The sequence below is a fragment of the Onychostoma macrolepis genome, chromosome 05 (genome assembly GCF_012432095.1).
Source record: "Onychostoma macrolepis isolate SWU-2019 chromosome 05, ASM1243209v1, whole genome shotgun sequence".
NCBI lineage: Eukaryota > Metazoa > Chordata > Actinopteri > Cypriniformes > Cyprinidae > Onychostoma > Onychostoma macrolepis.
In genome coordinates this window covers 43,844,219-43,872,077 of record NC_081159.1, presented here as the reverse complement: position 1 = coordinate 43,872,077, position 27,859 = coordinate 43,844,219, and the positions used below count along the sequence as shown (strand labels likewise).

The 27,859-nt window shown below is 36.5% G+C and overlaps 1 protein-coding gene across 7 annotated transcripts in view; it reads left to right on the top strand.

The window, feature by feature from the left end:
* The window catches only part of cita (citron rho-interacting serine/threonine kinase a), a 107,955-nt gene that overhangs the window by 7,193 nt on the left and 72,903 nt on the right, over positions 1–27,859 (top strand). For all 7 annotated transcript variants that reach the window (XM_058775866.1, XM_058775865.1, XM_058775863.1 and 4 more), the window contains exons 6-10: positions 3,553–3,695; positions 4,209–4,302; positions 5,469–5,675; positions 11,435–11,588; positions 16,718–16,904. In XM_058775866.1, the coding sequence (XP_058631849.1) occupies positions 3,553–3,695; positions 4,209–4,302; positions 5,469–5,675; positions 11,435–11,588; positions 16,718–16,904 (785 nt within the window). The remainder of the gene's footprint in view (positions 1–3,552; positions 3,696–4,208; positions 4,303–5,468; positions 5,676–11,434; positions 11,589–16,717; positions 16,905–27,859) is intronic.

The following is a 27,859-nucleotide window of genomic DNA, read 5'->3' as shown; positions in this document are numbered from 1 at the left end:
TTTCTGTCAAATCTTGACTGATTTTGATCAAGTAAGCGTCAGAATAACTGCAGTCATATTTCCAGATGAACTCTTTCTGGACTGAAGCAGCTCAGCTTTACTTGATTCTCCATCAATCATTTTTTTTAGAAAAATCAGTGCATCTCAAATCTGATCATCAGGATCTTCTGAGGAGCGTTTGTTTCTTCATCTCTCAATCAGCATTGGATTGCATTAGATCTTCATCATGTGTTTGGATCATTTCAATCTCATCTTACTAAGACATTATTGGAAATATGGAGTGATGACTGATATTTAGATCATTTTATGTCAGTATCTGCTGCACTGTTATAAACATCTTACTGATTTGCATTACAAGCAGCAGAATTTCATCATACTAATATCAGCATCTGCACCAAATTCATATGTTTGCTCAGTTTGAGTCTCTGAATAAAATTGAGCAGGTTTTTTCCTCCATATTCTCACTGTATCAGACTATATGAGCCATAAAATCTGGTGTATCAATATCAAATATGATACTTTTAAAATATATTTTGTCTAAACATTCAATAAACTGTTCCATTTTAGAGAATTTGGTTTTTCTGACGGTGTTAACGTGCTCAGCAAGTGTCTCTTCAGACTGTTGTGGAGATAATCATAGTTAATCTGCAGCAGTTACAGCACAGTGTATGAAACTATATTAGCAGATGTGTTTGCATTCACACACTTGTATCTTTATGACTGTATGTTCAGGGAATCCCTAATTTTAGCAAACGGCACTTATTACAACACTGTCTGTTTGGAATCAGTGTTACAGTATCATTCATGTGTGATTTAGTGTGATAGTGCACAGACAGTGATTAGCTGTCGCCCCACGCAGTATCTGTGGGGTGTGGTGGAGGCTTTCCAGCAAACGCATGAAGCTCAAAGTGACTAAAGAGACGGTTTTCTATTTCTGCCACCTCCCTCGTTCCAGACGCCCCCGGCAGAAGAGGGGGGAAAACCAGTAATCTGTCTTTACCCGAGCGATGGGCTGAAAAGACCCTCGCTAGCTTGTTGCTAGGATACGTGGGCTAGAATTCAGCGCTTGCCGCTCGTATCCCGCCGGCTTTGCTTTCCATTCATGTTCTCTTGTGTGTGTGTGTTTGTGTGGGCATGTGTACGTGCACGTGTGTGTGTTTTCATGCACCGTTCTGTGTGTTTGTGTGGTGCTGGTTTGCCCCAGAGCCGTCACACAGGGGCTGATCTCATCTGAAGCACGTGAGGAGCCCGTCTGAGCTTTAGTAACGGTGTGGAGGGAAGTTTCTGATGAAGAACGCAGTCGAGGGACTCATGATGATTCTGCCCGTGTGTGTGTGTGTGTGTGTGTGTGTGTGTGTGTGTGTGCACATTAGAAGTGTGATTTGATGGAAAAGAGCTTGTTGTATTTGATGTTTATGTGATCAGTGTGTTAGATGTTAAAGAAAGGGTGAAATCTGTCACTCTGTTTGTGTAACTGGCAGTGAGATTTAAAATTGTCATTGGCTTTTGTATGTATATATAATTCTATACATAATAATTGCAAAAAATAATTTATTTAATTAAAATTGTATGCATTCATTTTGTTTATAAATATTATGAATAATCATTTATGAGAAGAATTTTATTATAAAAATACAAAGTTTCCTTTTAATTTTGTTTTGTGTATATAAATATTTCACAAAATTATTACTAGTTATTTAATTATAATTTTATATAATACATTTATTATAACTGCATATTTTTATTCATAATATTATATATACAAAATATAGAATTTCAGGTAATTTAATAAATTGAAATAATTGAGATTATAAATAAGTGTTATGTTTTATGTATATTCTTAATGTAAAATTATAATAAAATATTTCGTATAATTTGTCGTGTGTATGTATATATATATATATATATTATAAAGTGCAATTATTATAATTATATATATTTATATTCGTAATATTAAATATACAAAATATATTATCATTTTATATATATATATATATATATATATATATAATAAATACAATTCTAATTATATAATTCTTTTGTAATATAAAATAAAAATTATAGTTTTGTTGAAATTTTATATAAAAATACATTATTTTGTGTCATGAAAAATATTTAATATTTGACATTATGAAAATGTGTCTTTTTCACCATTACTAACAGTTTTGAGACATGATGTGTGATGAAAACAGTATTATCATTATGTGTCATTTTGCCAAATGACACTTTGTTTGTAATTATCGTGTGTATATTTGGGATGCGTAAACGCTAGGAAGTTAGTCTCAGCAAGACAAAGGAATAAGACATTTTATTCCAGAAATGCTTCGAATGTCTGTTCCACCACAGAATGTGATCAAATACAACAAATCATCTGAGCTGTGGTGGAAATGTTCACGAGATAAAGGAGAAAGATGACAGAATTGCTGTGTCGCATGTAAACGCACTGGACGTTGTTAGTAGATGAATTAAAGCAGTGTGTGAAGTGTGTTTTAATGAGAGAACGAGCTGTTTTCCCCTCACATGCTTCACGTGGCTGTGTCTTGTATAATGTCTCGGGAATTTCGGGACATAATTTTAATGATTATGATCACTTTCATGTTCTATTCCAGTAAAATGACTGACTCCGGCTATTTTGCATTTGCTTATAAAATGTCTTATTGATGTATCAGTCAGACGAGACTCTGCCGATGCTCAATTAGAGATGCAGCGCTGCTGTAAATCACCAAATGATCACAATAAATAATGAACTGTGTACATTTGCATATATTCATTCTTGTGCTGGAGAAATCTCTCTGTTTATATGTTCAGGTCTTTTATAGAGTAATTAATTTGAGCCTGTGGTATGGTTTGAGGCTGATATTGTGGCAGATACTGCGCCTATAAATAACCACGCAGTCATTCATTCATATACCTGCAGCATTCACACCGCTCTCTGGGCTTTTCTCTGCTGTTTTTCTTTGGGTTTGCAGACTTTGCACATACGCCACTCTCTCAATATGCCGTTTTTAAGCTAATTGTCTAATTAGAATGATAATGGTGTAATCACAAGCTTTTATTTAGAATGTGGATGTGTGATCGAGACAAGTGGCTGCTAATTAAACCAACCGGACGGAGATGTTTTGTGCAGTAATAGATTCATTTTCAGGTGATTATTACACAAGATCACGTTGTGAGATCTGCCGTACACATGATGCTCAGTTTCCCACTTACTGTAAACTCATTGTGTGCTCGTTACATTCACTTCTGAGGCACTCAGACTGTCATTGCATTGGATAAAACGTCAAAACAAGTGTCATTTATAAAGAAAGATTGTACATGCACACTTTACAAACAAAACATTTGTAAAAGAGCTAGCTGATTAAATGCAAAAGTGATGAAGAAAACACATTTGTTTAGTATTTTGCTATCTAATGCCATGATATTTATCATTTTTTTTAAGTGTGACTGAAGTGTCCAAAAACTTTTGAGAGATGGGTTTTTTTTTCACACTGTTTTTGACTCCGACTGAATCCATTGCATCAGATGCTGTTCATGTGTTCATGTTCTGTCCAGGTGATGGAGTTTCTGCCCGGCGGGGACCTCATGGCTTTGATGAACAGATATGAAGATCAGTTAGATGAGTCTATGGCTCAGTTTTACCTGGCGGAGCTCGTACAGGCCATTCACTCGGTCCATCAGATGGGATACGTGCACAGGTACAACGGAACACACACTTTTATCTTTGTTTTGTTTATCCTTGATGATTTACTATTTTCTATTGCTAGACCGGTATTAGACATTCATTGTTTGTTTGTTTGTTTGTTTGTTTGTGTGTATTTTATTTTATCTTTCCTGGAAGAGAAGAATTGTAAATGTTTACCTGCTAAAATTTTAACTTTTATGAATAAACTAGCACATGCTAGACTTCAGTTTTAATTTCATAGACTCAACAGAGAGATCATCTCTATTTTTTAATTTTTTTTAATTTATTGTATTCCTGTAAGAGAGACTAAATTCTAAATTAGCTTACCTGTTAAAAGTTAATATTACCTTTTATAAATTCATATGCTAGAATACAGTTTTGATAGACTTTACAGAGGCTGTAATGTATAATGAAACATTAGAACTAAATTTGTTAGAAATATGACTTTTTTTTTTCTCATTGAGGTTAAAGTTCTTACTTAATCCTCTTCTTCTTGTTTCTTGTCCTCATTCATTTCTTTTTTTAGAGATATTAAACCAGAGAACGTTCTGATCGACCGGACGGGTCACATTAAACTGGCCGACTTTGGATCAGCAGCCAGACTGACCGCTAACAGAACGGTAATGAGTGTGAAGACGTCATTCTGACGTCACGTTATTCAGAGAGGAACCTTTCGTTCTGTTCAGGAACGACCGATCATGTGCGCCCTGAGTTTGATATCAGCTGAATGTGTTTAAATTAGGGCTGTCAGTCGATTACAATTTTTAATTGAATTAATTAATTAATCGCAAACTAAATTTGTCTGTGAAAATAGCCCCAAAAGATAATTTAAAGCTATTATTGTGTTAAATATTTAGGCTACAACGGCCTAACATAAAGTATGGAACATAAACGAAGATAATTCGAGAAACATCTCAGTATTTTTTGTTTATGCAATGAAAGTCACTGTTGTGACCAAAACAGCTTAGTTACCAACAGTCTTCAAAATACCTTCTTTTATGTTGTGCAAAAGAAAGTAAGACATTCAAGTTTGAAACAACATGAGGGTGAGTAAATTACTTATTTATTATTTTTTTTAAATAAATGAAATGATACTCTAAAGAAGAAGCTAAAACTGCCAGCAGGTGGCGATAAATGTCTTTGAGTCGATTCGTTCAAACGGCTGATTCATTCAGGAATTCAGTAAACGGCTCTCTTTTTGAATCATTGATTCACACGATTCGTTCAAAACGTGGATTCATTCAGAAACTAAACATCGCTGTGTTGCTCGGAGACGCACAGCAGTTCTGCTGTGGCTTTATAGGTAATATTTCCGTTGACAAAATTTAACAAAAGCACAATATTGTTTAAATTTTGCACAATATTAACTTCTTATTTACTGAACTGTTGTATAACATCACATTTGCACTCGCGTTCTTTGTGACAAAAACAGCACTCGTGTGATATTGCTGTTGCTGCTGGTGTGATATCGCTCATCATATGATATAAATATGAGACAACTCATACAAGGGCATTTTTTGCCCCAATATCTTGAATTTTAGGGCATAACTGTATTTATGAAGTTGCTGCCCTGCATCATATTTGTCAACAGTCATCTGTATGAAATGTAAGATGATGTACATGTCTGGGGGCGGGGCCAGTGCGTTAAAATATTTTAATCGCGTTTATTTTTTTCATAACTAATTAAGTTAGCGCGTTAAACTGACAGCCCTAGTCTAAATGTGGTGTTAATGGAATGTTTCACATCCACTTGATGAATTGAATGGTGTGTTGTTATCTGGGGCAGGTGACATGCTCCAAACTCCCGGTGGGCACTCAAGACTTCTTGGCCCCTGAGATCCTGTCCGCGCTCAATGGAGGGCCGACGTGCAGCTACGGCCCCGAGAGTGACTGGTGGTCCCTGGGCGTCATCGCTTATGAAATGATCTACATGAAATCGCCCTTCGCTGACGGCACGTCCACAAAAACCATCAACAACATCCTGAACTTTCAGGTGAATCTAGCAGCTTCTGCTGATGGTGTGATGTTTGGAAGCTCGGTCTGAATTACTCTGTTTGGCTTCCAAGAAAATATTTGTTTTAATGAGTAGGTTCAAAACACGGATTCACTAATTTTGTTTGCATTCCAGAATTTTTCAATTTTGCTACACAAATTTAGTAAAAATGTGGTTGTATTAGGGTTGGGCGGTATATCGAGTTTGTACGATATATCGATATATTCTTTATAAGTGATACGATATAAGGCAATAACGTTTATATATCGATATAACATTACAGTTTGAAACGAGCTCATCTGAAAAATATAGCAGAGGACACAGACTGAGCTGCTGCGGATAAAGTGCATAATACAATTGGTTCTAAACATGTGACAAACTTTATATTAAGGGCTTTAAAAAAGACTCACGCAAGACTCGCGCTGTTTAATATGTTTGAGAGATGCTGTTTTCCTTAAAGCATAACTTAGCAGGGTTCCCACACCTTGGTTAACTTAAAATTCAAGGACTTTCCAGGTCCAATATCCTCAAATTGAAGGACTTAATGTTGGGACACAGTTCAAGTGAGAGCAAGGTTACATCGCGTCACCTTGTTACAGCTTTCATGTCAAACACAACTATGCACAACTTTTTTTTTGCATTTATTTTTGGCCATATGACAGAAATCTGATATTCTATTTGTCGTATTTCTGTTTTGCATAAAACTGAATAATACTTTGTACATACTATACTGTATTCTAAAATGATCTGATATTAACTTTTGCATGGATTTCATTGAAAAGAGCTTAGGCTCATGTAACCAGAAGATATATGAATATGCTTAAGTTTTTCTTGCCTCATGGCTTTTCATTATTTTAACAAGCAAAGCAATATAACATTACATCCTTTGGATCTCTGGCAAGCCATTCTTTGTAATCTTCTTTGGTGAGCCAAATATCTTGAAACTTGCATTTTCCAGGCATCACGTTTCAGCCTATTTTTGCAATGTTTCACGGTGTGTCTGTGAAACGTTGAGGTACCATCTTAGTAGTTTCGTGTGCGTGTGAACGTCATGGCAACAAACAACACAAAGTACCTCACATAGGAAACACTTAACGTAACGCATAAATGTGCATAACTAACGTAAATCAAGCAAGCTAGTATGCATATGCCACAAAGTGTTGGCGAAATAACACATTAGCGGACCGGAGGGAATAATATGGAATTTTCAAGGACCTGTATCTATGTTTGTTTATTTTCAAAAACTTTCCAGGGCCTTGAACATTTTTAATCAGATTCACAAACTTTCAAGGATTTCAAGGACCCGTGGGAACCCTGTCACAGGTATATTCTCCATCTGTAAATGTTAGAAAGCCATGGAAATATTTCCATTTTGCTGTCAGAAGTGCATGAGCCTTCTGCTTTGAGATTCTCCGCTAAAGTTCACAGACTTCATTGAACGAGCGCCACCGCGCGCATGCACGCCAAACAGACACGCAATGTAATAGGAGCTCAATAATTCTGACTAAAATATAAATATTAATGTAGTTTGAAATATTTGTAGTTAATAAACAATAAATGTGACATGTAGAATTTTAAACCTACAAGTAAGTGTATTTGTATGATAGCACTAACTGTAAAGTGACCAAATGGGGTGTAATGGGGTAATCAAAACAGCCTTTTACTCAATTAGTCTGTGCTTTTTTATTACTTTCATTTTTAGTTTAGTAAATTTAACTTCTGCTTTAAAAGCATTATTTTTGTTTTTAGATTGCAATGTTAGAATGTAATGTGATTTTAACCCTTTTTCAACATAATATATGCCTATGGTTACATTTACGTAGAAACATTGGTTACAAAAGCATAGAAAATACCGAGAGATATACCGCAAATCAGCCAAACAATACAGAGATATGAATTTTTGCTCATATCGCCCAGCCCTAGGTTGTATAATGCATATGTAAAATGCATGATTCCATATATTTTCTTTATTTATTCAATGATAAACAATGTGAAATCATGCCATCGTTATGTTTAACTTTTTAATAATTTTAGTATTTTACTTGTTGCATTAAATATTTAGTTTATTTTTAGTTTTTTCAGTTTCCTAGAAGTGAGGCTTAAATCTAAATGTTTAAATGTGTTCATTTTAAATTTAATGAATAATCTAGCATATGCTAGACACCAGTTTTGATTGATCCTTTCAGTGTTAATACATAAAGAAATATGCTGAATATTGTTTAAGAAATATTAATGTATACAGTCAGGTCCATATTTATTTGGACACAGGCACAATTTAAATTTTTTAACTGCTGACCAAAACACATTCAAGTTACAGTTATATAAACCCGATTCCAAAAAGTTGGGACACTGTACAAATTGTGAATAAAAAAGGAATGCAATAATTTACAAATCTCATAAACTTATATTTTATTCACAATAGAATATAGATAACATATCAAATGTTGAAAGTGAGACATTTTGAAATGTCATGCCAAATATTGGCTCATTTTGGATTTCATGAGAGCTACACATTCTAAAAAAGTTGGGACAGGTAGCAATAAGAGGCCGGAAAAGTTAAATGTACATATAAGGAACAGCTGGAGGACCAATTTGCAACTTATTAGGTCAATTGGCAACATGATTGGGTATAAAAAGAGCCTCTCAGAGTGGCAGTGTCTCTCAGAAGTCAAGATGGGAAGAGGATCACCAATTCCCCCAATGCTGCGGCGAAAAATAGTGGAGCAATATCAGAAAGGAGTTTCTCAGAGAAAATTGCAAAGAGTTTGAAGTTATCATCATCTACAGTGCATAATATCATCCAAAGATTCAGAGAATCTGAAACAATCTCTGTGCGTAAGGGTCAAGGCCGGAAAACCATACTGGATGCCCGTGATCTTGGGCCCTTAGACGGCACTGCATCACATACAGGAATGCTACTGTAATGGAAATCACAACATGGGCTCAGGAATACTTCCAGAAAACATTGTCGGTGAACACAATCCACCGTGCCATTCGCCGTTGCCGGCTAAAACTCTATAGGTCAAAAAGAAGCCATATCTAAACATGATCCAGAAGCGCAGGCGTTTCTCTGGGCCAAGGCTCATTTAAAATGGACTGTGGCAAAGTGGAAAACTGTTCTGTGGTCAGACGAATCAAAATTTGAAGTTCTTTTGGAAAACTGGGACGCCATGTCATCCGGACTAAAGAGGACAAGGACAACCCAAGTTGTTATCAGCGCTCAGTTCAGAAGCCTGCATCTCTGATGGTATGGGGTTGCATGAGTGCGTGTGGCATGGGCAGCTTACACATCTGGAAAGGCACCATCAATGCTGAAAGCTATATCCAAGTTCTAGAACAACATATGCTCCCATCCAGACGTCGTCTCTTTCAGGGAAGACCTTGCATTTTCCAACATGACAATGCCAGACCACATACTGCATCAATTACAACATCATGGCTGCGTAGAAGGAGGATCCGGGTACTGAAATGGCCAGCCTGCAGTCCAGATCTTTCACCCATAGAAAACATTTGGCGCATCATAACGAGGAAGATGCAACAAAGAAGACCGAAGACAGTTGAGCAACTAGAAGCCTGTATTAGACAAGAATGGGACAACATTCCTATTCCTAAACTTGAGCAACTTGTCTCCTCAGTCCCCAGACGTTTGCAGACTGTTATAAAAAGAAGAGGGGATGCCACACAGTGGTAAACATGGCCTTGTTCCAACTTTTTTGAGATGTTGATGCCATGAAATTTAAAATTAACTTATTTTTCCCTTAAAATTATACATTTTCTCAGTTTAAACATTTGATATGTCATCTATGTTGTATTCTGAATAAAATATTGAAATTTGAAACTTCCACATCATTGCATTCTGTTTTTATTCACAATTTGTACAGTGTCCCAACTTTTTTGGAATCGGGTTTGGATAATGAATATGGGCTTAAAGTGCTCTGATCTTTAATCTGAGAGTATTCTCATCAACAAAATTGGAGGAAAGGTTAAGGAATTACAGCTCTTTAATGTGTAGATCCCCCCTTTTTCAAGGGATCATAAGTAATTGGACAGTTGACTCAAAAGCTGTTTCGTGGACAGGCGTGGGCTATTCCTTCATTATTTCTACATCAATTAAGCAGGTAAAAGGTCTGGAGCTGATTCTAAGTGTGCATTTGGAAGTTGTTGCTGTGAACCACATCACGCAGGATCTCTCCACACAAGTGAAAGACGATTGTTAGGCTTCAAAAACAAAACACTACAAATCCATCAGAGAGACAGCAGGAACATTAGGAGCGGCCAAATCAACAGTTTGGTGCACTGGTGAACTCAGCAACATAAAAAGTCCTGGACATCCACGGAGGACAACAGTGGTGGATGATTGGAGGATGCCCTCCGTGGTAAAGAAAAACCCTTTCACAACATCCAGCCAAGAGAAGAACACTATCGAGGAGGCAGACACGTCTACAATCAAGAGAAGACTTCACCAGAGCAAATAATACAGAGGCTTCACCACAAGCTGCAAACGAGGCTAGACTTCGACAAAAAACATCTGAAAAAAAGCCAGAGCACTTCTGGAAAAGCTTTCTTTGTACGTCTGAAGCTAAGATCAACCTTCACCAGAATGACGGGAAGAAAAAAGTCTGGAGAAGGCTTGGAGCAGCTCATGATCCATCATCTGTGAAACATGGAGCCGTGTGATCATGAGCTGCATGGCTTCAGTGGCTCTGGGTCACTGGTGTTTAGTGATGATGAGACAGAAGACAGAAGCAGCCGGATCAATTCTGAAGTGTATAGAGATATACTCTCTGCACAGATTCAGCCAAATGCAGCAAAGCTGATTGAGCAGCGCTTCATAGTACAAATGGACGATGACTCAAAAAACACAGCAAAAGCAACCCAGGAGTTTGGAAGGTAAAAAAGTGGAATATTCTGCAATGAGTCAATCTCTTGATCTCAACCCGATTGAGCAGCATTTCACTCACTGAAGACAAAACTACAGACAGAAAGAGCCACAAACAAACAACAACTGAAGTCCGCTGCAGTAAAGGCCTGGCAAACCATCACAAAGAAGAAACCCAGTCTCTGCTGATGTCCATGAGTTCAGACTTAAGGCAGTCATTGCCTGCAAAGGATTCTTAACAAAATATTAAAAATGAACATTTTATTTATGAATATATTTATTTGTCCAATTACATTTGAGCCTCTGGAAATGGGGGACTGTCTATAAAAATGGTTGTAATTCCTAAACATTTTATATTATATTTTTGTTCAACCCCTTGAATTAAAGCTTAAAGTGTGCACTTCAATTTCATCATGATGGTTTTATTTTTAATACTGTTCTGGTGGCGTACAGACTAAGAGCCGAAATTATGAAAATTTTGTCAGTGTCCAAATATATGGACCTAACTGTACTAATTTTTAAGTCAAATCACACTTTTTTTTTTCTACAGCGCTTTATAAAACAGATGGTTTCAAAGCAGCTTCACATTAATAAACAGGAATATAACAGTGTTAATGTTGTAAAATTCATCAGTTATGAAACAAATTCAATTTCATCTATAAAAGCAGCTGGATAGAAGACGATAGTATCATTATTTGGCTCATTTCAGCTCCGTAGCAGTGGCAGTGTTGCAAGTTATTATCCAGCTCAATTTACTTCAAATTTTGTTTTTATCCGAGAGTGTCAGTGCAGTCACTTGATAATATTAATCCTTTTAAAATTATATCACCCAACTCTGCATGCGGAAATTGATGTTCTCTTGCTTGCGTTTTGCTCCCAGCGTTTTCTGAAGTTTCCAGAGGAACCCAAAGCCAGCGCTCAGTTTGTCGACCTGCTGCAGAGTTTGTTATGTGGATCACAGGAGCGTCTGGGATACGAGGGCCTGCGCTCACATCCGTTCTTCTCCTCCGTCGACTGGACCAACCTGAGACACGGTAAGACGTTCGGTGCTCGGAGTTAAAAGTTCATTCGTTCTGAAGCACAATAAAGCCACGCTGCCATCAGAGGCCTCGTCAATGTGTCTGCAGCAGAATTTTTCCATGTACCTGTTAATTACAGGTTATTAATCATTAGCCTGACTTGCTGCTATTTCTGTCGCCTTTAAAGTGATTACTTCTCTGGTGTAATTGCTGGATTTGTTGTAGTGGGCTGGGATGTGTCTGAGTGCACAGATTGCTCTGCAGGTTTAAGTGAAACACAGATGATCTGAAACAATTCATTAAGCCTGTGGTGTAAAGCTCAGAGTTTCTTCTATATCTGCTTTAAGACTAGGGTTGTTAGCATGGGGTGGGCAGCATGAGCATTATCTTGAATCACAGATATAGTACTTCTTTATCACAGTAAACATATTGCAGTAGTGCATGTGTAGTGATACTGTATATGTAGCATTGGAAAATCAGTTGATATCATATGACAGCATTTGCAGTCACACTCTGATAACAAACTGTTTATGGGAAAATAAAAAGCCACCATGTGTTTAATAATGCATTACCTTACACACACACACACATACACACGCTTGTGCTCCTCCGGGGGGAAGCGGGTGGATTTCTGTGGAATTAGTCAGATTATGGAGTGTGCAGGTGTTCTCACAGAGAGAAGGGCTCAGATAGTCACACTAATGAGATAACACACCACACACACACACACACACACACACAGACAGACAGTGAAACACCTCTCTTGTTCCTGCAGGATCCCACCATTTAACATTCACGGACAATGTTAAAGTCTAACGCAACCTCTGATTTTATGTTACAATTGTAAACTTTAAACTGTGAACCTTAAAGCAGGGTCTAAAAATATATATGGTCTGTTTATAAAATCTTACATTTTATACATTTTAACTAAAGAATCTTGAAAGCGCATTATTTTTCCCCCTTTACTCGTACTCAACAGAAAGTGGTTCAATAGCGTTGAATTTTACAGGGACTGATTAATGCAAATGCAGATCCCACTGTGTTGTGGTTAAATTTATTTTTTTTGCTAAGGTTTGCATATGGTGGTGTTCTTAATGACAGCTTTCCTAAAATCATATCCTATTCCAAAAATAAGAAATATCCCAATATATTGCCTTGCTTACAGTATTGCAACACATCGTATCGCAACCCCTGTATCGTGATTCTTGCCAATACACAGCCCTACAGCTAAGACATTGTGTTGATTATTTATTGTATTATATTGTAGTGCCCAGTTTGTTTTTAATTGCACATAATGCATAAACTCACAACTGTAAGATGTTTTGTTTTATTTTTCTTGTGGCTGCAAGAAACAAAGTTAAAAATAGGACAAAGGCTAGCAGGTCAATGTGGTCAACATACTGACTGTATGTGCATAATAGAATTAGATGAGACGAGATGGGCACAGAATTGCTTTAAAGGGTTAGTTCACCCAAAAATGAAAATTAGTCCATGTTTTACCCTCAAGGCATCCTAGGTGTATGACTTTCTTCTTTCAGATGAATCCAATCGGAGTAATATTCAAAATTGTCCTGGCTCTTCTCTGCTTTTTTCTTTTTCTTTTGCCAATTTAATAATATTTATTCTGGAAACGTGCCACGTCAGATTGTTTTAAATGTGTCTCTTCTTGTATCAGTGCACAGGAAATCGATTTATGGTGTAAATATTCTAATACACGAGTGCGTTTCACAGCAGAATTTAGGCCATTCACATTCAATAAAATATTTTGAGTATGCATTGAATATTCATAATCCCAAAATTGTATTCAGTAAATGAAGAAAAGCAAAAGTAACATGCAAACGCCGGTGTGCACTCAAATAGTCCTGGCTCTTCTAAGCTCTATCACTGCAGTCAGCGGGTGTTTCTGTTACACAGTCCAAAACACGTAAAATAAAGTGCACGAATCCATAAAAAAAACATGCCTCACATGGCTCCGGGGGTGAATAAAGGCCTCCTTTAGCGAATCGATGCGTTTTTATATAAAAAAAAAAAATCCATATATAAAAGACTGTCTTTCTGGCGGCGCAACGCGTGTGAGTCTCGTGAAAACCAACGTTTGTTTATAGGAGCAAAGGAAGCAAAGTTTCCTTACTTTACTAAAGGAAAACCGGTCTCCTGTTGGCTTATATCGAAATCCTCAGACATTTTTCTTTACAAATTCGTGACCGGCGTTTTGTTTTGTTCTCCCCCACACTCGTCACTAATTACGCAATGCCGACGTCCTTCATCATCCGCCGGAACGGCTTCCGCTTATAACAGTTAGGGTAAACGTACCTATTAAGCTCACCAAAATCTACACTGAGACATTTTTAGTGCACAAGATACTGGTTTCAGTACAAAAAGTTATGTTAAAATGAAATATTAAGCTCTCACTTAAAAATATAAAATTTTATTTTAAATGACAAAAGCATTTCAATGAAAATATACATCATTAAATTCAAAAAGTCTGGCTGTGCTTAATGGGTACATTTTTGTATTCTTTAAGCACACCCCTGTTCCCATTAAGCTCACATCATGTTTTATTAAAAATTCTTGTTTATTTTAAGGAAACTTTTTAAATAATAATTGTAAAAATATATTTTAAGGTACAAAGTCAATCACAAAAAAAAAAAAAAAACACTAAAATCAAGCAACAAAGCACTCAAGTCGATCAGTTATATATTCACATTGCAACATCTATAGTTCACGTTCAGCTAAGTAACACATTTAAAAATCAAATAAAACAAAGCAATAAAACAAACCACTAAAAAATTTAATTCATGGGGATAAACAGAGACTAGCCTCATTATGAAGCCTCTTATTAAATGGTTGTAAACTCATCTATAGTCTCTTAAGGCTGGAATACACACGATTTTTGCCTCGATTTTCTTCAGATTTGCAGTCTGGAGAAGTTGATGCTAGTTACCAAAGATCAGAGCCAGTCTGCAGATTTGAGTCAGAATCTATAGAAAATCGATTAACTTAAAGTGACAACCATCAGTTAATATTTAAAGTCTGTTTATGAAGTATTTACAGACGTTCAATGTGGAAGAGCTTAAAGAGAGCACACTGAGCTTAAGTGGAGCAGCAACAATTTTTAATAAATTTCATGTAATATTTATTACAATGACAGGATTTTTGATAAATAAATAGTCTAGGTCATGTATTAAGTTCATACATATTTTAATATGAACCACAATTATTAACAATATCTGTGAAATTGTACTTTTTCTTATTGATGTCACACTGAAGCTGTGTGATTTTCATAGTCGTGCACCCTTTAAGCTCACCTTACAATAATATGAAATCTTCAAAAACCACAGACCAGCAATAAACTGTCAATGTATAATATTATGGATGTAAAAGTACAAGCCAGTAAAGCCTGTGAAGTAATATGTTAGCGTAGCACACGATCTTATACAGCTAGTCAGCTAACTGTGTTCTGTAGCATCTGCGCTATGTTGCTAAAACTATCTTTTGGATCTAATGTAATTATTTCCCACATCCAAGTTCCAGGTTATAATATGCAAAAGTCTGAACATTAATCTCTTAATTTTACAATAAGTAGTGAAACTTACCCAAAATAATGGCTTAAACATCTAAAAAATGCACATTTTAGGGGCTCCACTTTTGGTGAAAGTTTTCAGACAGCTTTCAAAATGGCCGCCAGACAGCGTGCACACATAGACTCATTTCTCAGTGTGTGATGATCTGATTGACTAATCAATTGGTTAAGACATCAAGTAGGATAATAAATTATTTTTTCTTTTTATAATCTGATCTCGAATATGGAAGTGAGCTTAATGGGTACCTTTACCCTAGATGAAGTGAGAGATGTGTTTATTATGTTTGAAATATGGATATTTTTCTTACAAAATGCATGGAGTTGCAACAGGATCCCTTTATTCACCCCCTGGAGTTTTTATGGATTTTTTTTATGGATTCGTGCACTTTATTTTACGTGTTTTGGACTGTGTAACAGAAACACCTGCTGACTGCAATGATAGAGCTAAGAAGAGCCAGGACCACTTTTTTTATATAACTCTGATTGGATTCATCTGAAAGAAGAAAGTCATATACACTTAGGACGGCTTGAGGGTGAGTAAATAACAGGATCATTTTCATTTTTCGGTGAACTAACCCTTCAATGAAAAGAAGGCCTATTGTACACAAAAATGCACAAAAAAAAAAAAAAATATGGAAGAAACAGACCCACTGTTGTTGATCAGCTGTATACGGCTACTGAGTGAAGATGACGTTTGCTAATAGAGTGTGTGTGTGTGTGTCTGTGTGTGTGTGTGTAATACTTAAATTTTTTACATACTTTACCTTATATAAATGTAAATGTTTTGACCTGAAATATTCATGTTGACAACAAAAAACTGCCCATTTATTTGCAATCATCTTGCTCTCTAGATAGGCTACATCTTGATCACTTATAAAATTGATATTGTTTGACTGCTACTGCATGAAATAAATTGTTAAATATAAAGACAGTTGTTATTTCTGTGTGTCTGATGTGATTATGATTGATTGTATGTTGAATTGACCTGCAGCTCAAATGCTTGTTATTGCAATCATAATGTCATTTTGTCAGTTTTCTGAGATAAATCGACTCTGAGATGATTAACATATTCAGATGAGCTGATGATCCACTGAGCGTGTGCTGAAATCATCATGTGTGTCCTGCAGTCGATGTGCTCGTGTTCGTTAGATCCTTCTGTGATTCGTTGTTGTTGTTGTTGTTGTTTTTTTAAATAAATAAACCAATTGTGTAAATGTATGAACAAAAACCCCCAGCGGCAGATACTCTGTGTCTGTGTGTGTGTGTGTGTGTGTGTGTGTGTGTCAGTACAGCTGTTTGTGCGGATGCAGCTCTGTGTGTGTGCGCGCGAATCTCGCATCGGGTTTTGGCTGTGACTCACGCTGATTAGCTGAGACTGCTGCAGTGAGAGAGAGAGAGAGAGAGAGCGGGCGAGCGAGCGAGTTATTGCGCTACAGTCTCATCACTGAGACCCCCGTCTCTCTCTCTCTCTCTCTCTCTCTCTCTCACTCTCACTCTCTCTCTCTCCAGTCTGTTTTTCTCACCGACCACCTCACAGGTTTTCTCCTCTCGTCTCCTCCAGCACTCCCTCCGTTCGTTCCATCTCTGCGTTCTGAGGATGACACCTCCAATTTCGAGGAGCCCGAGAGGCCCCCCTGCCCCGCGGCCGCTGCCCAGCGAGATCATCCTCGCTCAGGCTTCCACGGACGAGACCTGCCCTTTGTAGGGTGGTGCTTCAGTCGGGCCCTGAGCGCACTGGCCAAGTCTGAGTGAGTATACATACACACACACACACACACACACACAAGCTGATTTTACTAGTCTAGTCACAGGTGGTCCATTGGTGCGGAGACGGCCACATCACCACGACGACTGTCACCAGGCAACATTGTGGCTGAATGCGAGGTATTGCTTGTGCGGGGAAAGCTGCGCTTCTCTCACTTCACATGTCTTTAAGATGAATGAGAGGGAGCCGCGTGTGCGCGCCGCTGTTTTTATTTCTGGAGGCTCAGAATATCTCATGCATGTGTTGCCATGTGCATGCAGGGGAACGGGAAACCCTCGTCTGGCGTGTGTGTGTGTGATTATGATCTGTAGCACAATGAAAGCCAGTGCGTAAACACTGTAACGTGATCGGCTCTGTGTTTGCTGCGATGTGGTCAGCCTTCAGTCTGTTGTTTTGGTTTGCATTTGCGTCTGATTGTTGGTTTCTTTTGATCGGTGAATCTCACAGTAATCTGTTAAGAACATGTCTGGGTTTTGTTTCATCTCTGAATCAGAAGAAAAGCATGAAAACCGTATGCTCATTACCATAATGCAAACAAATTCTCATTACAGTAATATTTTTAATTTGATCTTTTTAAGCTAATTTCCCCAGTTCTCATTACTATAATGCAAAAATAATTCTCATTTCATTGTATTTCTCATTACTCATTCTTATACCATAATGCAAAAAAAAAAAAACCCTTTTAAACTGTAATATTTTTAACTTCATTTTCTGTAATTTCTCCTAGTTCTTATTACCATAATGTAAAAGTTTTTTTTCATTTAATTACATTTTTTTTTCATTTCCCAGTTATCATTACAATAACAATTCTCATTGCTATAATATTTTTTTATTTAATCTTCCTTGAATTCTCTTCACTGTAAAAAAGAATATTGTTTGATAAAATGTTTCCCCAATTCTCATTATCATAATGCAAACATTTTTCATTACTATAATGTTAATTAAATTTTTTCCCAATTCTCATTACTATGATGTAGGACTGGGTGATTTTTTTTTTTTTTTTTTTCCTGATTTGATCGATTAATTTGAATATAATGTTTTGCCACAATTTTATTTTTTAGAAATCGAGAAATCGTGATTTTGAAAAGAAATATTATCAAAGGTTGGAATTAGACACTTTGACAATGTGCCAATGATAACAGTAAAGAGAAAAGAACGATCCAACCGCATGTCGGCGCACGTGATTAACCGTCACGAGTGATGCGCTCAGATCGCTAGACGCTATTCATACAGAATGAATAGCAGCGAGCAGTGGAATAGGAAAAACATGCAAGAAGATGAGTGAACTTCTTTTAACTTGCGTTTTTAGACTGCCGTTTCATGCATGAGACGCTGCAAGAGACGCGAGCGCAACAGTCAAATGCATCCATGTTTACACAAAAAACAATGGAAAAGCAGCGCAACCGAATAAAAACTTACTACTGTATGTCTGATATTTCATGTTTGCATCATTGTGTCAGACTGAAAGCTGCTGTTGTTTTTACAGAACATTTATAGTTAATAGTCTACTGGTGTTATACCTTCAGTCATTTTGAATTTGAATTACCTTGACTTGAGTTTTTTTTTTTTTTTTGAGCATTTTCCTCGTATTATTTCTGAACATATAACAAGTTTGTACAAGTTGTAGTTCATGCATCTTTTCTGCAGAGATGTTTAACAGGTGATTTGTTTAACATTTACATCATGTTGAGAACTTCATGTGTGCTGCATTTGGAATAGAATTTTCTTTAACTTGAGGGTTAATAAAGAACAAGTTACTTGAATCATGTTGTAGTTACATTTTCAAGTTGACTAGTTAAAAATCGTAAAAAATCGAGAATCGGTCAATCGTTCTGAAAAAAATAGAGATTTAAATTTTTTGACATATCACACAGCCCTACTATAATGTAAAAAATTCTCATCACTGTAAAAAAAAAAAAAAAAGTTTAATTTCATTTCCCCCCAATTCTCATTGCTATAATGCAAACTGAATTGTCATTACTGTAATTTTTTAATTATTAATATTTAATGTAATTTTTTTCATCCCCCCAATTGTCATTACCATAATGTAAAACAAATTCTCATTGCTGTAATGTTTTTTTAACATAATTTATTTCATTTTTATTTTATTTTACCCCAGTTCTCATCATGCATAGAATGCAATAAAAAAATCTAATTGCTGTAATGTGGAAAGCCATTGTAAAGTGTTTAAACATCATTGGTAGTGGTTGTGCTTTAATTTGTTGATTTTAATCACAATAACTCTATTGCAATAATGAGTAAAACATCTGGATGCATTACAATAATGTGTGTGTGTGTGTGTGTGTCTCTGAATGCATTCAAGCGTGCGTTTATTGTGACGTGCTGCGTGCTGTATGATCATGATGTGTCGAATCAGGTGAAGGTCTCGGTCAGGAATCTGATCCCAGATGAGCCATAAATAACATGTTTTTTTTTCCCAGGAGCTGAAGGGAAAGGGAAAAAGAGAGGGTGAGGTGAAGCTTTATAACGTTAGTCAGAATGAGAATGAACCCAGAATGCATTTCTATGGTAACCAGAGTGAGTTTTCTTCCCACGCTCCCCCGTCTCTCTCCATCCATTCATTCGCTTCTCTCTCTAATCCTGAAATGCGTATTTGTCCAGGCGTGTGTCATGTTGTTGCCGTCTTCTTCATATAGCATTTCCAGCACCATGAAATCCGCCGAACGCAACACAAGCGGCTCCAGCAGAGGAGCGTGGGAATGTTAATGCAAAAGCGCAGCTGCTGATTGGTGGACTGGCTCCTCTGGAGATGCGCTGCGATATGAGAGCGCTGGATCCGTCTCGAGGCAAACAGAACATCTGTAATGAGTGAAACCGGTCGTAAACCGCCCTCACTGACGCACCCTTCAGAAATGCATGCACTGTGGCTGCAGTAGGTGTGTTGTTTAGCACGCTTGACGTTCATGTACCGCACATCTCTTTCATAAACACACAGACATGCATTGTTTTTGTACTGCACAGCTGGCGAGTACATTATCAGGCAGTGCAATAGATAAACCTCTCAGGTACCGTAGGATTGTTGATTTACAGTCCAGTCGTGTCTGATGGGGTGGCAGTGGCGCTATTGTGACGTGTGGACTCCCCTCACTTGCCACCTTTGTGTGTTTGCTCACTATAGATCCGTCATGCCAAAGATGCTGTGTGTCTCTTTCCTCATTAACAGATTCACTAGGACAAGATCTGTCACAGTAATTGGGTAAATGTCTGGTGAAATGTGTATTGGAAATCTGGAAATATCAGGGAGATTTAAAGGTGAAGCATGTTATTTCGGTTACTAACGTCACCAAACAGAATTGCACAAATAATTTCGTTTTCTTGAATTCTCTCCATGTTTTCAGTTGGTCAATGAACAAACTTGGTTGAATTCCTGAGTTTTCTGTAGTGAATATCAGTTTTGTTAATTTCAGCAGATACACTGTAAAAAGTTATTTTTTGATTAAAACAAAGATTATCAGAGCACATTTTGCAAGAAAATACAATTTCAGTCTTTCTACTTCAAAATTTAACATTTAATTCAACGAGTTTCTTGCTATTTCTTTAAAGAAAAAAAGGCTTAGAAACAGAAATTGCTAGTAAATGTCATAAATATTTAAATTGTAGATATAGGTCTTTGCGAGTGCTTGTGTAGAGTAAAACTTAAAATCTCATTACCATAATATAAAAACCCTCATTATTGTAATGTGTTTTTTATTTTTTTTTTTTTTTTTTATAATTTTCCTCAAATTTTATTTTAAAAATTACAAATTTTTAAAATTTATTTCATTTTCATTTCCCCCCAATTCTTGTTACTTTGTTATTGTTATAATGCAAAAAAGCTCATTACTGTCATATTTAATTTTGCTCCAATTATCATAATGCATAAATTGCTGTAATGTTTTTTTTTTTATCTTTTCCCCCTAATATTCATTATTATAATGAAAATAATAATCAAATTAAATATATAAAATAAAACAATTGTAAAGTTTAAACATCACTGGAAGTAATTGCTGTACTTGTTTTTATTTTGCTGATTTTAATGAAGATTGCAGCCATTAGAATTACTGAAAAGAACATCTGGATGCATTACAGTAATAAGTGTGTGTGTAACATGCTTTTTAGGATGTATTTAGGAGACGTTTACACGCTAGTAATTATTCAGATATTGAATATGATGTGCACAGCGCTAGCAATGCCAAGGTCATCATGGGTTCAGTTCCCAGGGAAATACATGAACCGATCAAATGTAAACCTTGAATTCAATGGAAGTCACTCTGAATAAAAGCATCTGCTTAACGCATAAACGCAAATTACACTGAAAAAAAACTGAAAGACAAATGTAAGCCGCCTCTGTCAGCGTTGACAGTAAATCAGCCAACATTTGTCACTGAGAACTAATTGACTCTCAAAACAAAGCGAAATGCTCTGCTGTTATCATAATTTTTTAGACAGCAGCAATTGCTGCGTGCTCTTTAGTTGCATTTAACATTTTACCCCATTGTGTAGTAAAAGTGCATTAATGATATGATGCATGTCATGCTGAAGTATCTCTGGAGAGACAGCTTGTTTTCGGTTGAGTCAGTGCTCTAATTGAAGAGTTTCCTGTCTGCTGCAGGTTCATACTGTAATAATGACCGGCTGAGAGTAGGTGGCTTCCTCTTCTCTCTGTGACTCACGGTTCGTCTGGGTGATGGACTGTAGAGGTGCACTGCTGCTTGGATAATTCAAAGACTAACTAGTTTGGCAGTGAAAGAATAGTTTGTCCAATAATGAGATATTGTCCTCGTTCTTTTGCCCTCGTGTTGACATTTCTCTGTTCACGCAGTGTTTTTCCATACAGTGACCAAGGGCTGTTCGGCTCCTAAAGCATCGTTATGGTTTGTAAATGATGATAGAATTATTATTGTTGGCCGGGTGAAGCATTAGAGCACTTTATCTGGCATCTGGATTTCAGAGCGACGTTATCGTGTTTCGGTTCCAGTAGGAGTTTTCACGGCTTCACCTCAACAAACACTGTGATTATCTGAAGTATTTTGATATGGTGCTTTATGATTCTGACCGTATCTGATCTGGAAATAGTGATAGGAAGGTTTTCTTCTGTTAATATGTGGATGGCTGCTGACATGTTAGACGCGTTTTATCACATCGGTTTAAAAGTACGTGACTCACTTTCACCGCCCGATCACTTTGAGTAGATACGTTTTTTTTTTTTTGCATTCTGATTTAAAAACATACTAGTGTTTGCAACTAAATCTGGTTTGAGGTCTTATTGCAGTTATCATGAATATGATCGAGTCCTGGCGATTAACATCGAGCTTAGCAAATATGAATTCTGAGCCATCTGTCCAAGTATCTGACAGGAAAGTGTAGTTCCCTTTTTTACAAGGTGACATTGAATATTCAGATTTAAAATGAGCTAGTATGTATAATAAAATTTAGTAACTTTTTACAATCAATGACAAAACAAATGTCAGGTTAACGACAAATATTTTTCCATTGCAGTTATAATATACATTCTTAAACTTTACCAGAAAATGTTTTTTTCCCCCCTAAAATAAATAAATAAATACTAACTACATTACAATATATTATGCATTTAGGCTTCCAAATAAAAATCTTATAAGTAGCAAATCATTTAAAGGGGTGGTTGATTGCAATTTCACTTTTTTAACGTTAGTTAGTGTGTAATGTTGCCGTTTGAGCATAAACAATATCTGCAAAGTCGCGAAGCTGAAAGTTCAATGCAAACGGAGATATCTTATGTCTTTTAAAATTCTGGCAATTTAATGCCTACAAAAACGGCTGGTAAGGGACTACGACGAGTTACTTCCCGGGTCCAATATGTCACGAACCCAGATAAACCCCGCCCCCAGGAACACGCAGCAAAGGGGGCGGGGCCATGCTGCGCTGCTTTAGAGAAGAGGAAGAAAACTAGGGGTGCACGTAAAAATCTATTCATATATGAATCACGATTCTGTCTTCTAATGATTTTAATGGATTCACAAGTTTCAAAATTAATGTTCTAAAGCAGCAGTTCTTAATACTGTTCCTTGCGTCGCCCTGCTCTGCATCTCTCTCTCTCTCTCTCTCTCTCTCTCATTCAGATTGTCAGATCAGCTCCAAAAAACTGTTCCAATTATGCACTTATTTTCACATAGCAATGAGAAGCGTTATACATGGACGCACGTGCGGTTGCTGTGCTGTATTAAAGCTTTAATCAGGATAAAACCGTATTTTAAAAGCTAACAGAAGTAGTAGCACTTACAAACAACAGCGTATCTAAAAGTATGAACCAACAACAAACAAACATACCATTAAGAGCCGTGCTTGCACATGTTCTGCGCGATCCTCTTCACTAATATCCTCTGCGTCTCAATCGGGCTCACTTTAAGCAATATAGACAACGCCATTGTTTACAATACAACCGGAGCGCATGCCGCTGAGCTGAGGGGCGGGACGTTCAGACGCGCACTAGAGGCGGTTTAACCAATCACAACACACTGAGCCAGCTAACCAATCAGAGCCTATTGTATATTTCTGAGGGAGGGGCTTCATAAAACCAGGAAATAATCGGGGCGTTTATCGTAGAAGGGACAGAGAGCGGTGTAGAATAAAGGTAAATTATGTGAAAAATAATGCGTTTTTAAAAAAATGAAGCATGAACTTCGCTTTCCTGAAGCCTAGGAAAAAAGAGTCAACCACCCCTTTAATTATTTATTAAGATGGGGAAAAAATGCTAAATTAAGTATTGTGCTGATTCTAGTGCACTTTTTATTTGTCCTTTTAAGTTTCCTGAAGATTGTGTAATTTTTTTGCTTGTCTTATCTCATGTAAGTGTTCAGATGTTTTAACAGTGTCTCATTTAAATGCAAGCAGCAAAAAACATGGTTGTAATTTTGATTCGTTGGTTAATCAGTTCAAACTGTCCATTTTCTGTAGCAACTGTCCTTTTTTTTTAGTATATTAGGTGCATGTATGTGGCAATCATTAAATATTATTCCTTGTTCATTTAGTGAAAAAACTGTTCTTTTCAGAGCAAATACATTAAATATCAAGGTTGTGAAAAGTAAAAAAAAAAAAAAAACTGAAAAAGCCCAAGTATGCTTTGATAGGAAAGCATCTGCTCTGATCATAAATGTAAACCTGTCTTCACCCGTTACTCTTGTTGTGATCTCAGTTTGTTTTAAGACCAGCCTCCATTCAGAGTGCACTTCATCAGCTGGTTCTGTGTGTGTGAAAGTCCTTGTTCTTCATGAATGCTATGAAATCTGTAACTGTGGACGGCCACTTATATGCTACCTGCCACACTGCTTTGCCTGACCTTTCTCGATGGCGATCGATGCTGCGCAGCGTGTGTGAGCCGCGGGTTGACAGCGTCGCCGCAGGAACATCGGGAGAACATTTACCGAACATAGGCTGTGAGTCAGCCTCGTCTTTGTCTGTCAGCCGCGCTAAGAATAGCCAATGTAGGAATGCATCAGCGCTCCAGCAAATCAATAGCTACTGTATTCACAGAATGCGTAAGTGTGTTTACATCCGCCGCAGATGCCTAGAGTTAGTCGGTGCGACTGCCGCCCACACAGCAAGACGCTCTGATGCACTTGTGCAAGTTTGCATGCGATGACGTGCTTGAATTATCAATAGTTCAATATTAATGCTGCAATAATTGAATTCCACCTGAAGCCTTTATTGATGCTCGTTAATGTGAAATGTAATTCTCAAAGGCCAAAGATATTTTCCCATTGCAGTTTATTTTTCCCTTTGAGATAAGATTTTCTCTAAGAACACGTTCTCAAAAGGCTCAGTTTGAAATGCATAGCCTATAATTACACTTTGAGCCCAAACACACACACGCACCCCATAATCGAGTCGGCTGTGGGCCGTTCTGATCAGACCCCTGGGATGCGTCGGCTTCTCCAAAGGGAAGTCTGTAAGCGCTGGGTAATGGACTGCTTTACAGCAAACAGGCAGAACCTCTAATCTGGTTAGACCCCACTGGTATGATGGCGTGGAAAGCGTATTTAGAGCTGGGCGTGTTTGTGTGTGTTTAGATGCTCTCGAGGGGGTCTGGAAGTGTTGAGATCTTCCATTTCACAGCTCCTTCAGTTGTGTTTTGATAGGAGGACGCATGCCGTCATGCTCCTGTAATCATAATTAGGGCCCTATGATTTCAACCATTGGGAAAACGCAGATGGAATTATTACACCGATACAATAATTTACTGTATAAAGCAGAATGTCACAGAATAATCAAATAATCAAACTGTGATATGGACTAGTGCCTGTGATTATTAAAGCGCAAAATAAGACTATGTAAATTTGAACTCTGCATATAGAATATGCTTCTTAAAATAATAACAATACAGTTTATTAAAACATTAATTTTTAATGAGTATAACACAATTTTTTGTCTGTTTTGATTTAAAACATAAACTTTTTGAGCTGCACTTTGCCAAAAAATAAAAGGAATTGTTCAAATTATTTGATTACATTTTAAAAGATGAATTAATTTGTTAAAGTTTATGCCTTCATTTACTTTCCAGTGTATTAAATTTGTATTAAATCATAAAACACAGAATCCAGAAAAATTAAAACTGAGCTAAAAATTTCATAGTGAATTATTGTTGTTAAAATGTTAATAAGTTATTAAATTGATTAAGTTTCATGTTTTATTCGATTGATTAGGCATTCTTCTTTTTTTTTTCATTATACTATTAAAACGGAATCCAGAAAAATTAAAATGGAAAACAGAATTTTGGGATAAATAAAACAGACTTATGCAAAAATGAAACTGATTTCACAGCGTCCAAATCATAATGCATGAGCAGTTTTGCCAATCAGTGTTATTTTGCTATCATTGAGATTACAATTATACTATACTATAACTACTATATAAAAGTTTTTATTATAGTTTTTGTTAGTATTTTGAATATATTTTTAAGTTAAGTATTTTTATTTTTTAATTTTAATTTAGTTAAAATTTTTAGTCATTTTTTGTTGTTTTTATTTGTTTTTGTTTTTTGTAGTTTGTTTATAAAACTTTTATTATTTTTTTATTTTAGTTATTTAATTTAGTATATCAAGGTAGATTGAAATGATAAATGTTGCATTGGCAACTAGCTGAAATAAAAAGATTTTATATTTTATTTTATTTCAGGTAATGAAAGTGTTATATTATGGTTTTTATTTCAGTTTCTGATTTGGTTTAGGTAACTCTAATAATCCTGCTGCCAACTATTATAAGTAGTTACTCCTTACTAGTCTTGGTTTAGAAGTGTTTTTCACATTCATTTCCTTCATGGAGATTTCAACACATTCTTCAGTAGAGAACCATGCACCAAACCAACTGGCTCTGAGGTGAATCCCAACTTTTTGATGAAACGATTCTTTGAACATCTGAAAATAAGATAAAGACTGTGTGCTTAACAAGTTTAATGAACTGCTCTCATCCCATGACACTTGACTTCAGATGGAATCAAACCAGAAACAACTGTGAAGTTAAAAAATATTGGAAAGTATAAAATTGAACTTTGATTAGAAATAAATGTAACTATAGTGAACAAGTATTTCGTGAGTGTAGGCAGACTGATTGGATTACATCAGCCGCAATGCTTCATGGGAGTGGGCAGTCACCACTGAGCCGTCTTTCTGTTTCCATGGTAACAGCGACTTCTCCGATTATTGTTTAGTGTATTCACCAGCAATTTGGCTTTCAAACATGATTGATGATCATAAAACGAAGCTGACGTGTCTCTCTACAGAAGCTGAGCATCCTCAGAGCTCGTGATGAATCTGGAGTCTTTATACATTTATAGTGGTCTGTGGAGGAAATGGATGTCATTTTTTTTTCTGGAGCCCTGGTTTTGTGTTCTGTACAGAGGCCAAGAATAATGTTTAAAATGTCACTACTTGGTACCAAGACTAGTGAGTGCATTTACATTGCCATACACATTTACATGTTTTTAATATATATTTTATCAATTCTGCCTGTATTTCTCGGTTTAAATCTATTGAATGAGGACATTAAATAACTGAACTCACTCCATTGACTTTAATATGGCTAATACAGGGTTTCCGCAGGACATTGAAAAACATTAAAAGTCATGAAATAGATTTTTGTGAAAATGAAAGTCTTAAATGGTATTAAATTTTATTCTTACATTTTAAAAATTTGTAGTTTTGAAGAAAAGATAATATTATCAATTTATTTTGAATTATAGCCTTCCTAATTAATAACTTTTGATTTGCTGCCACAAAATATGTACAGTGCCGTGAAAAGGTTTTCGCCCCCTTCCTGGTTTTTTAACTTTTTTTTTGTATATTTGTCGCACTTTAAAAGATTCAGATCATCAAACTAATTTTAATATTACACAAAGATAATGCAAGTAAATACAAAATGCAGTTTTTAAATCATGATTTCATTTATTAAGGGAAAAAAGCTGTCCAAACCTGCCTGGCCCTATGTGAAAAATGAATTGCCCCCTCCTATTAAATCATGAAAGAACTGTGATTATCCACATTATTTTAGAAAGCTGAGTTAAATTTCACTAGACACACCCAGGCCTGATTACTGCCAGACCTGTTGAATCAAGAAATCACTTAAATTGAACCTGTCTGACAAAGTGAAGCATGTTTAAAGAGCAACACATCATACTGCGATCTAAACAAATTTAAGAACAGATGAGAAACAAAATAGTTTACATGTATCAGTCTGGAAAGGGTTATAAAGCCATTTCTAAGGCTTTGGGACTCCAGCAAACCATGGTCAGAGCCATTATCCACAAATGGAGAAAACTTGGAACAGTGGTGAACCTTCCCAGGAGTGGGCGGCCTACCAAAATTACTCCAAGAGCGTAACGACGACTCGTCCAGGAGGTCATAAAAGAACCCAGAACAACATCTAAAGAACTGCAGGACCTCACTTGCCTCAATTAAGGTCAGT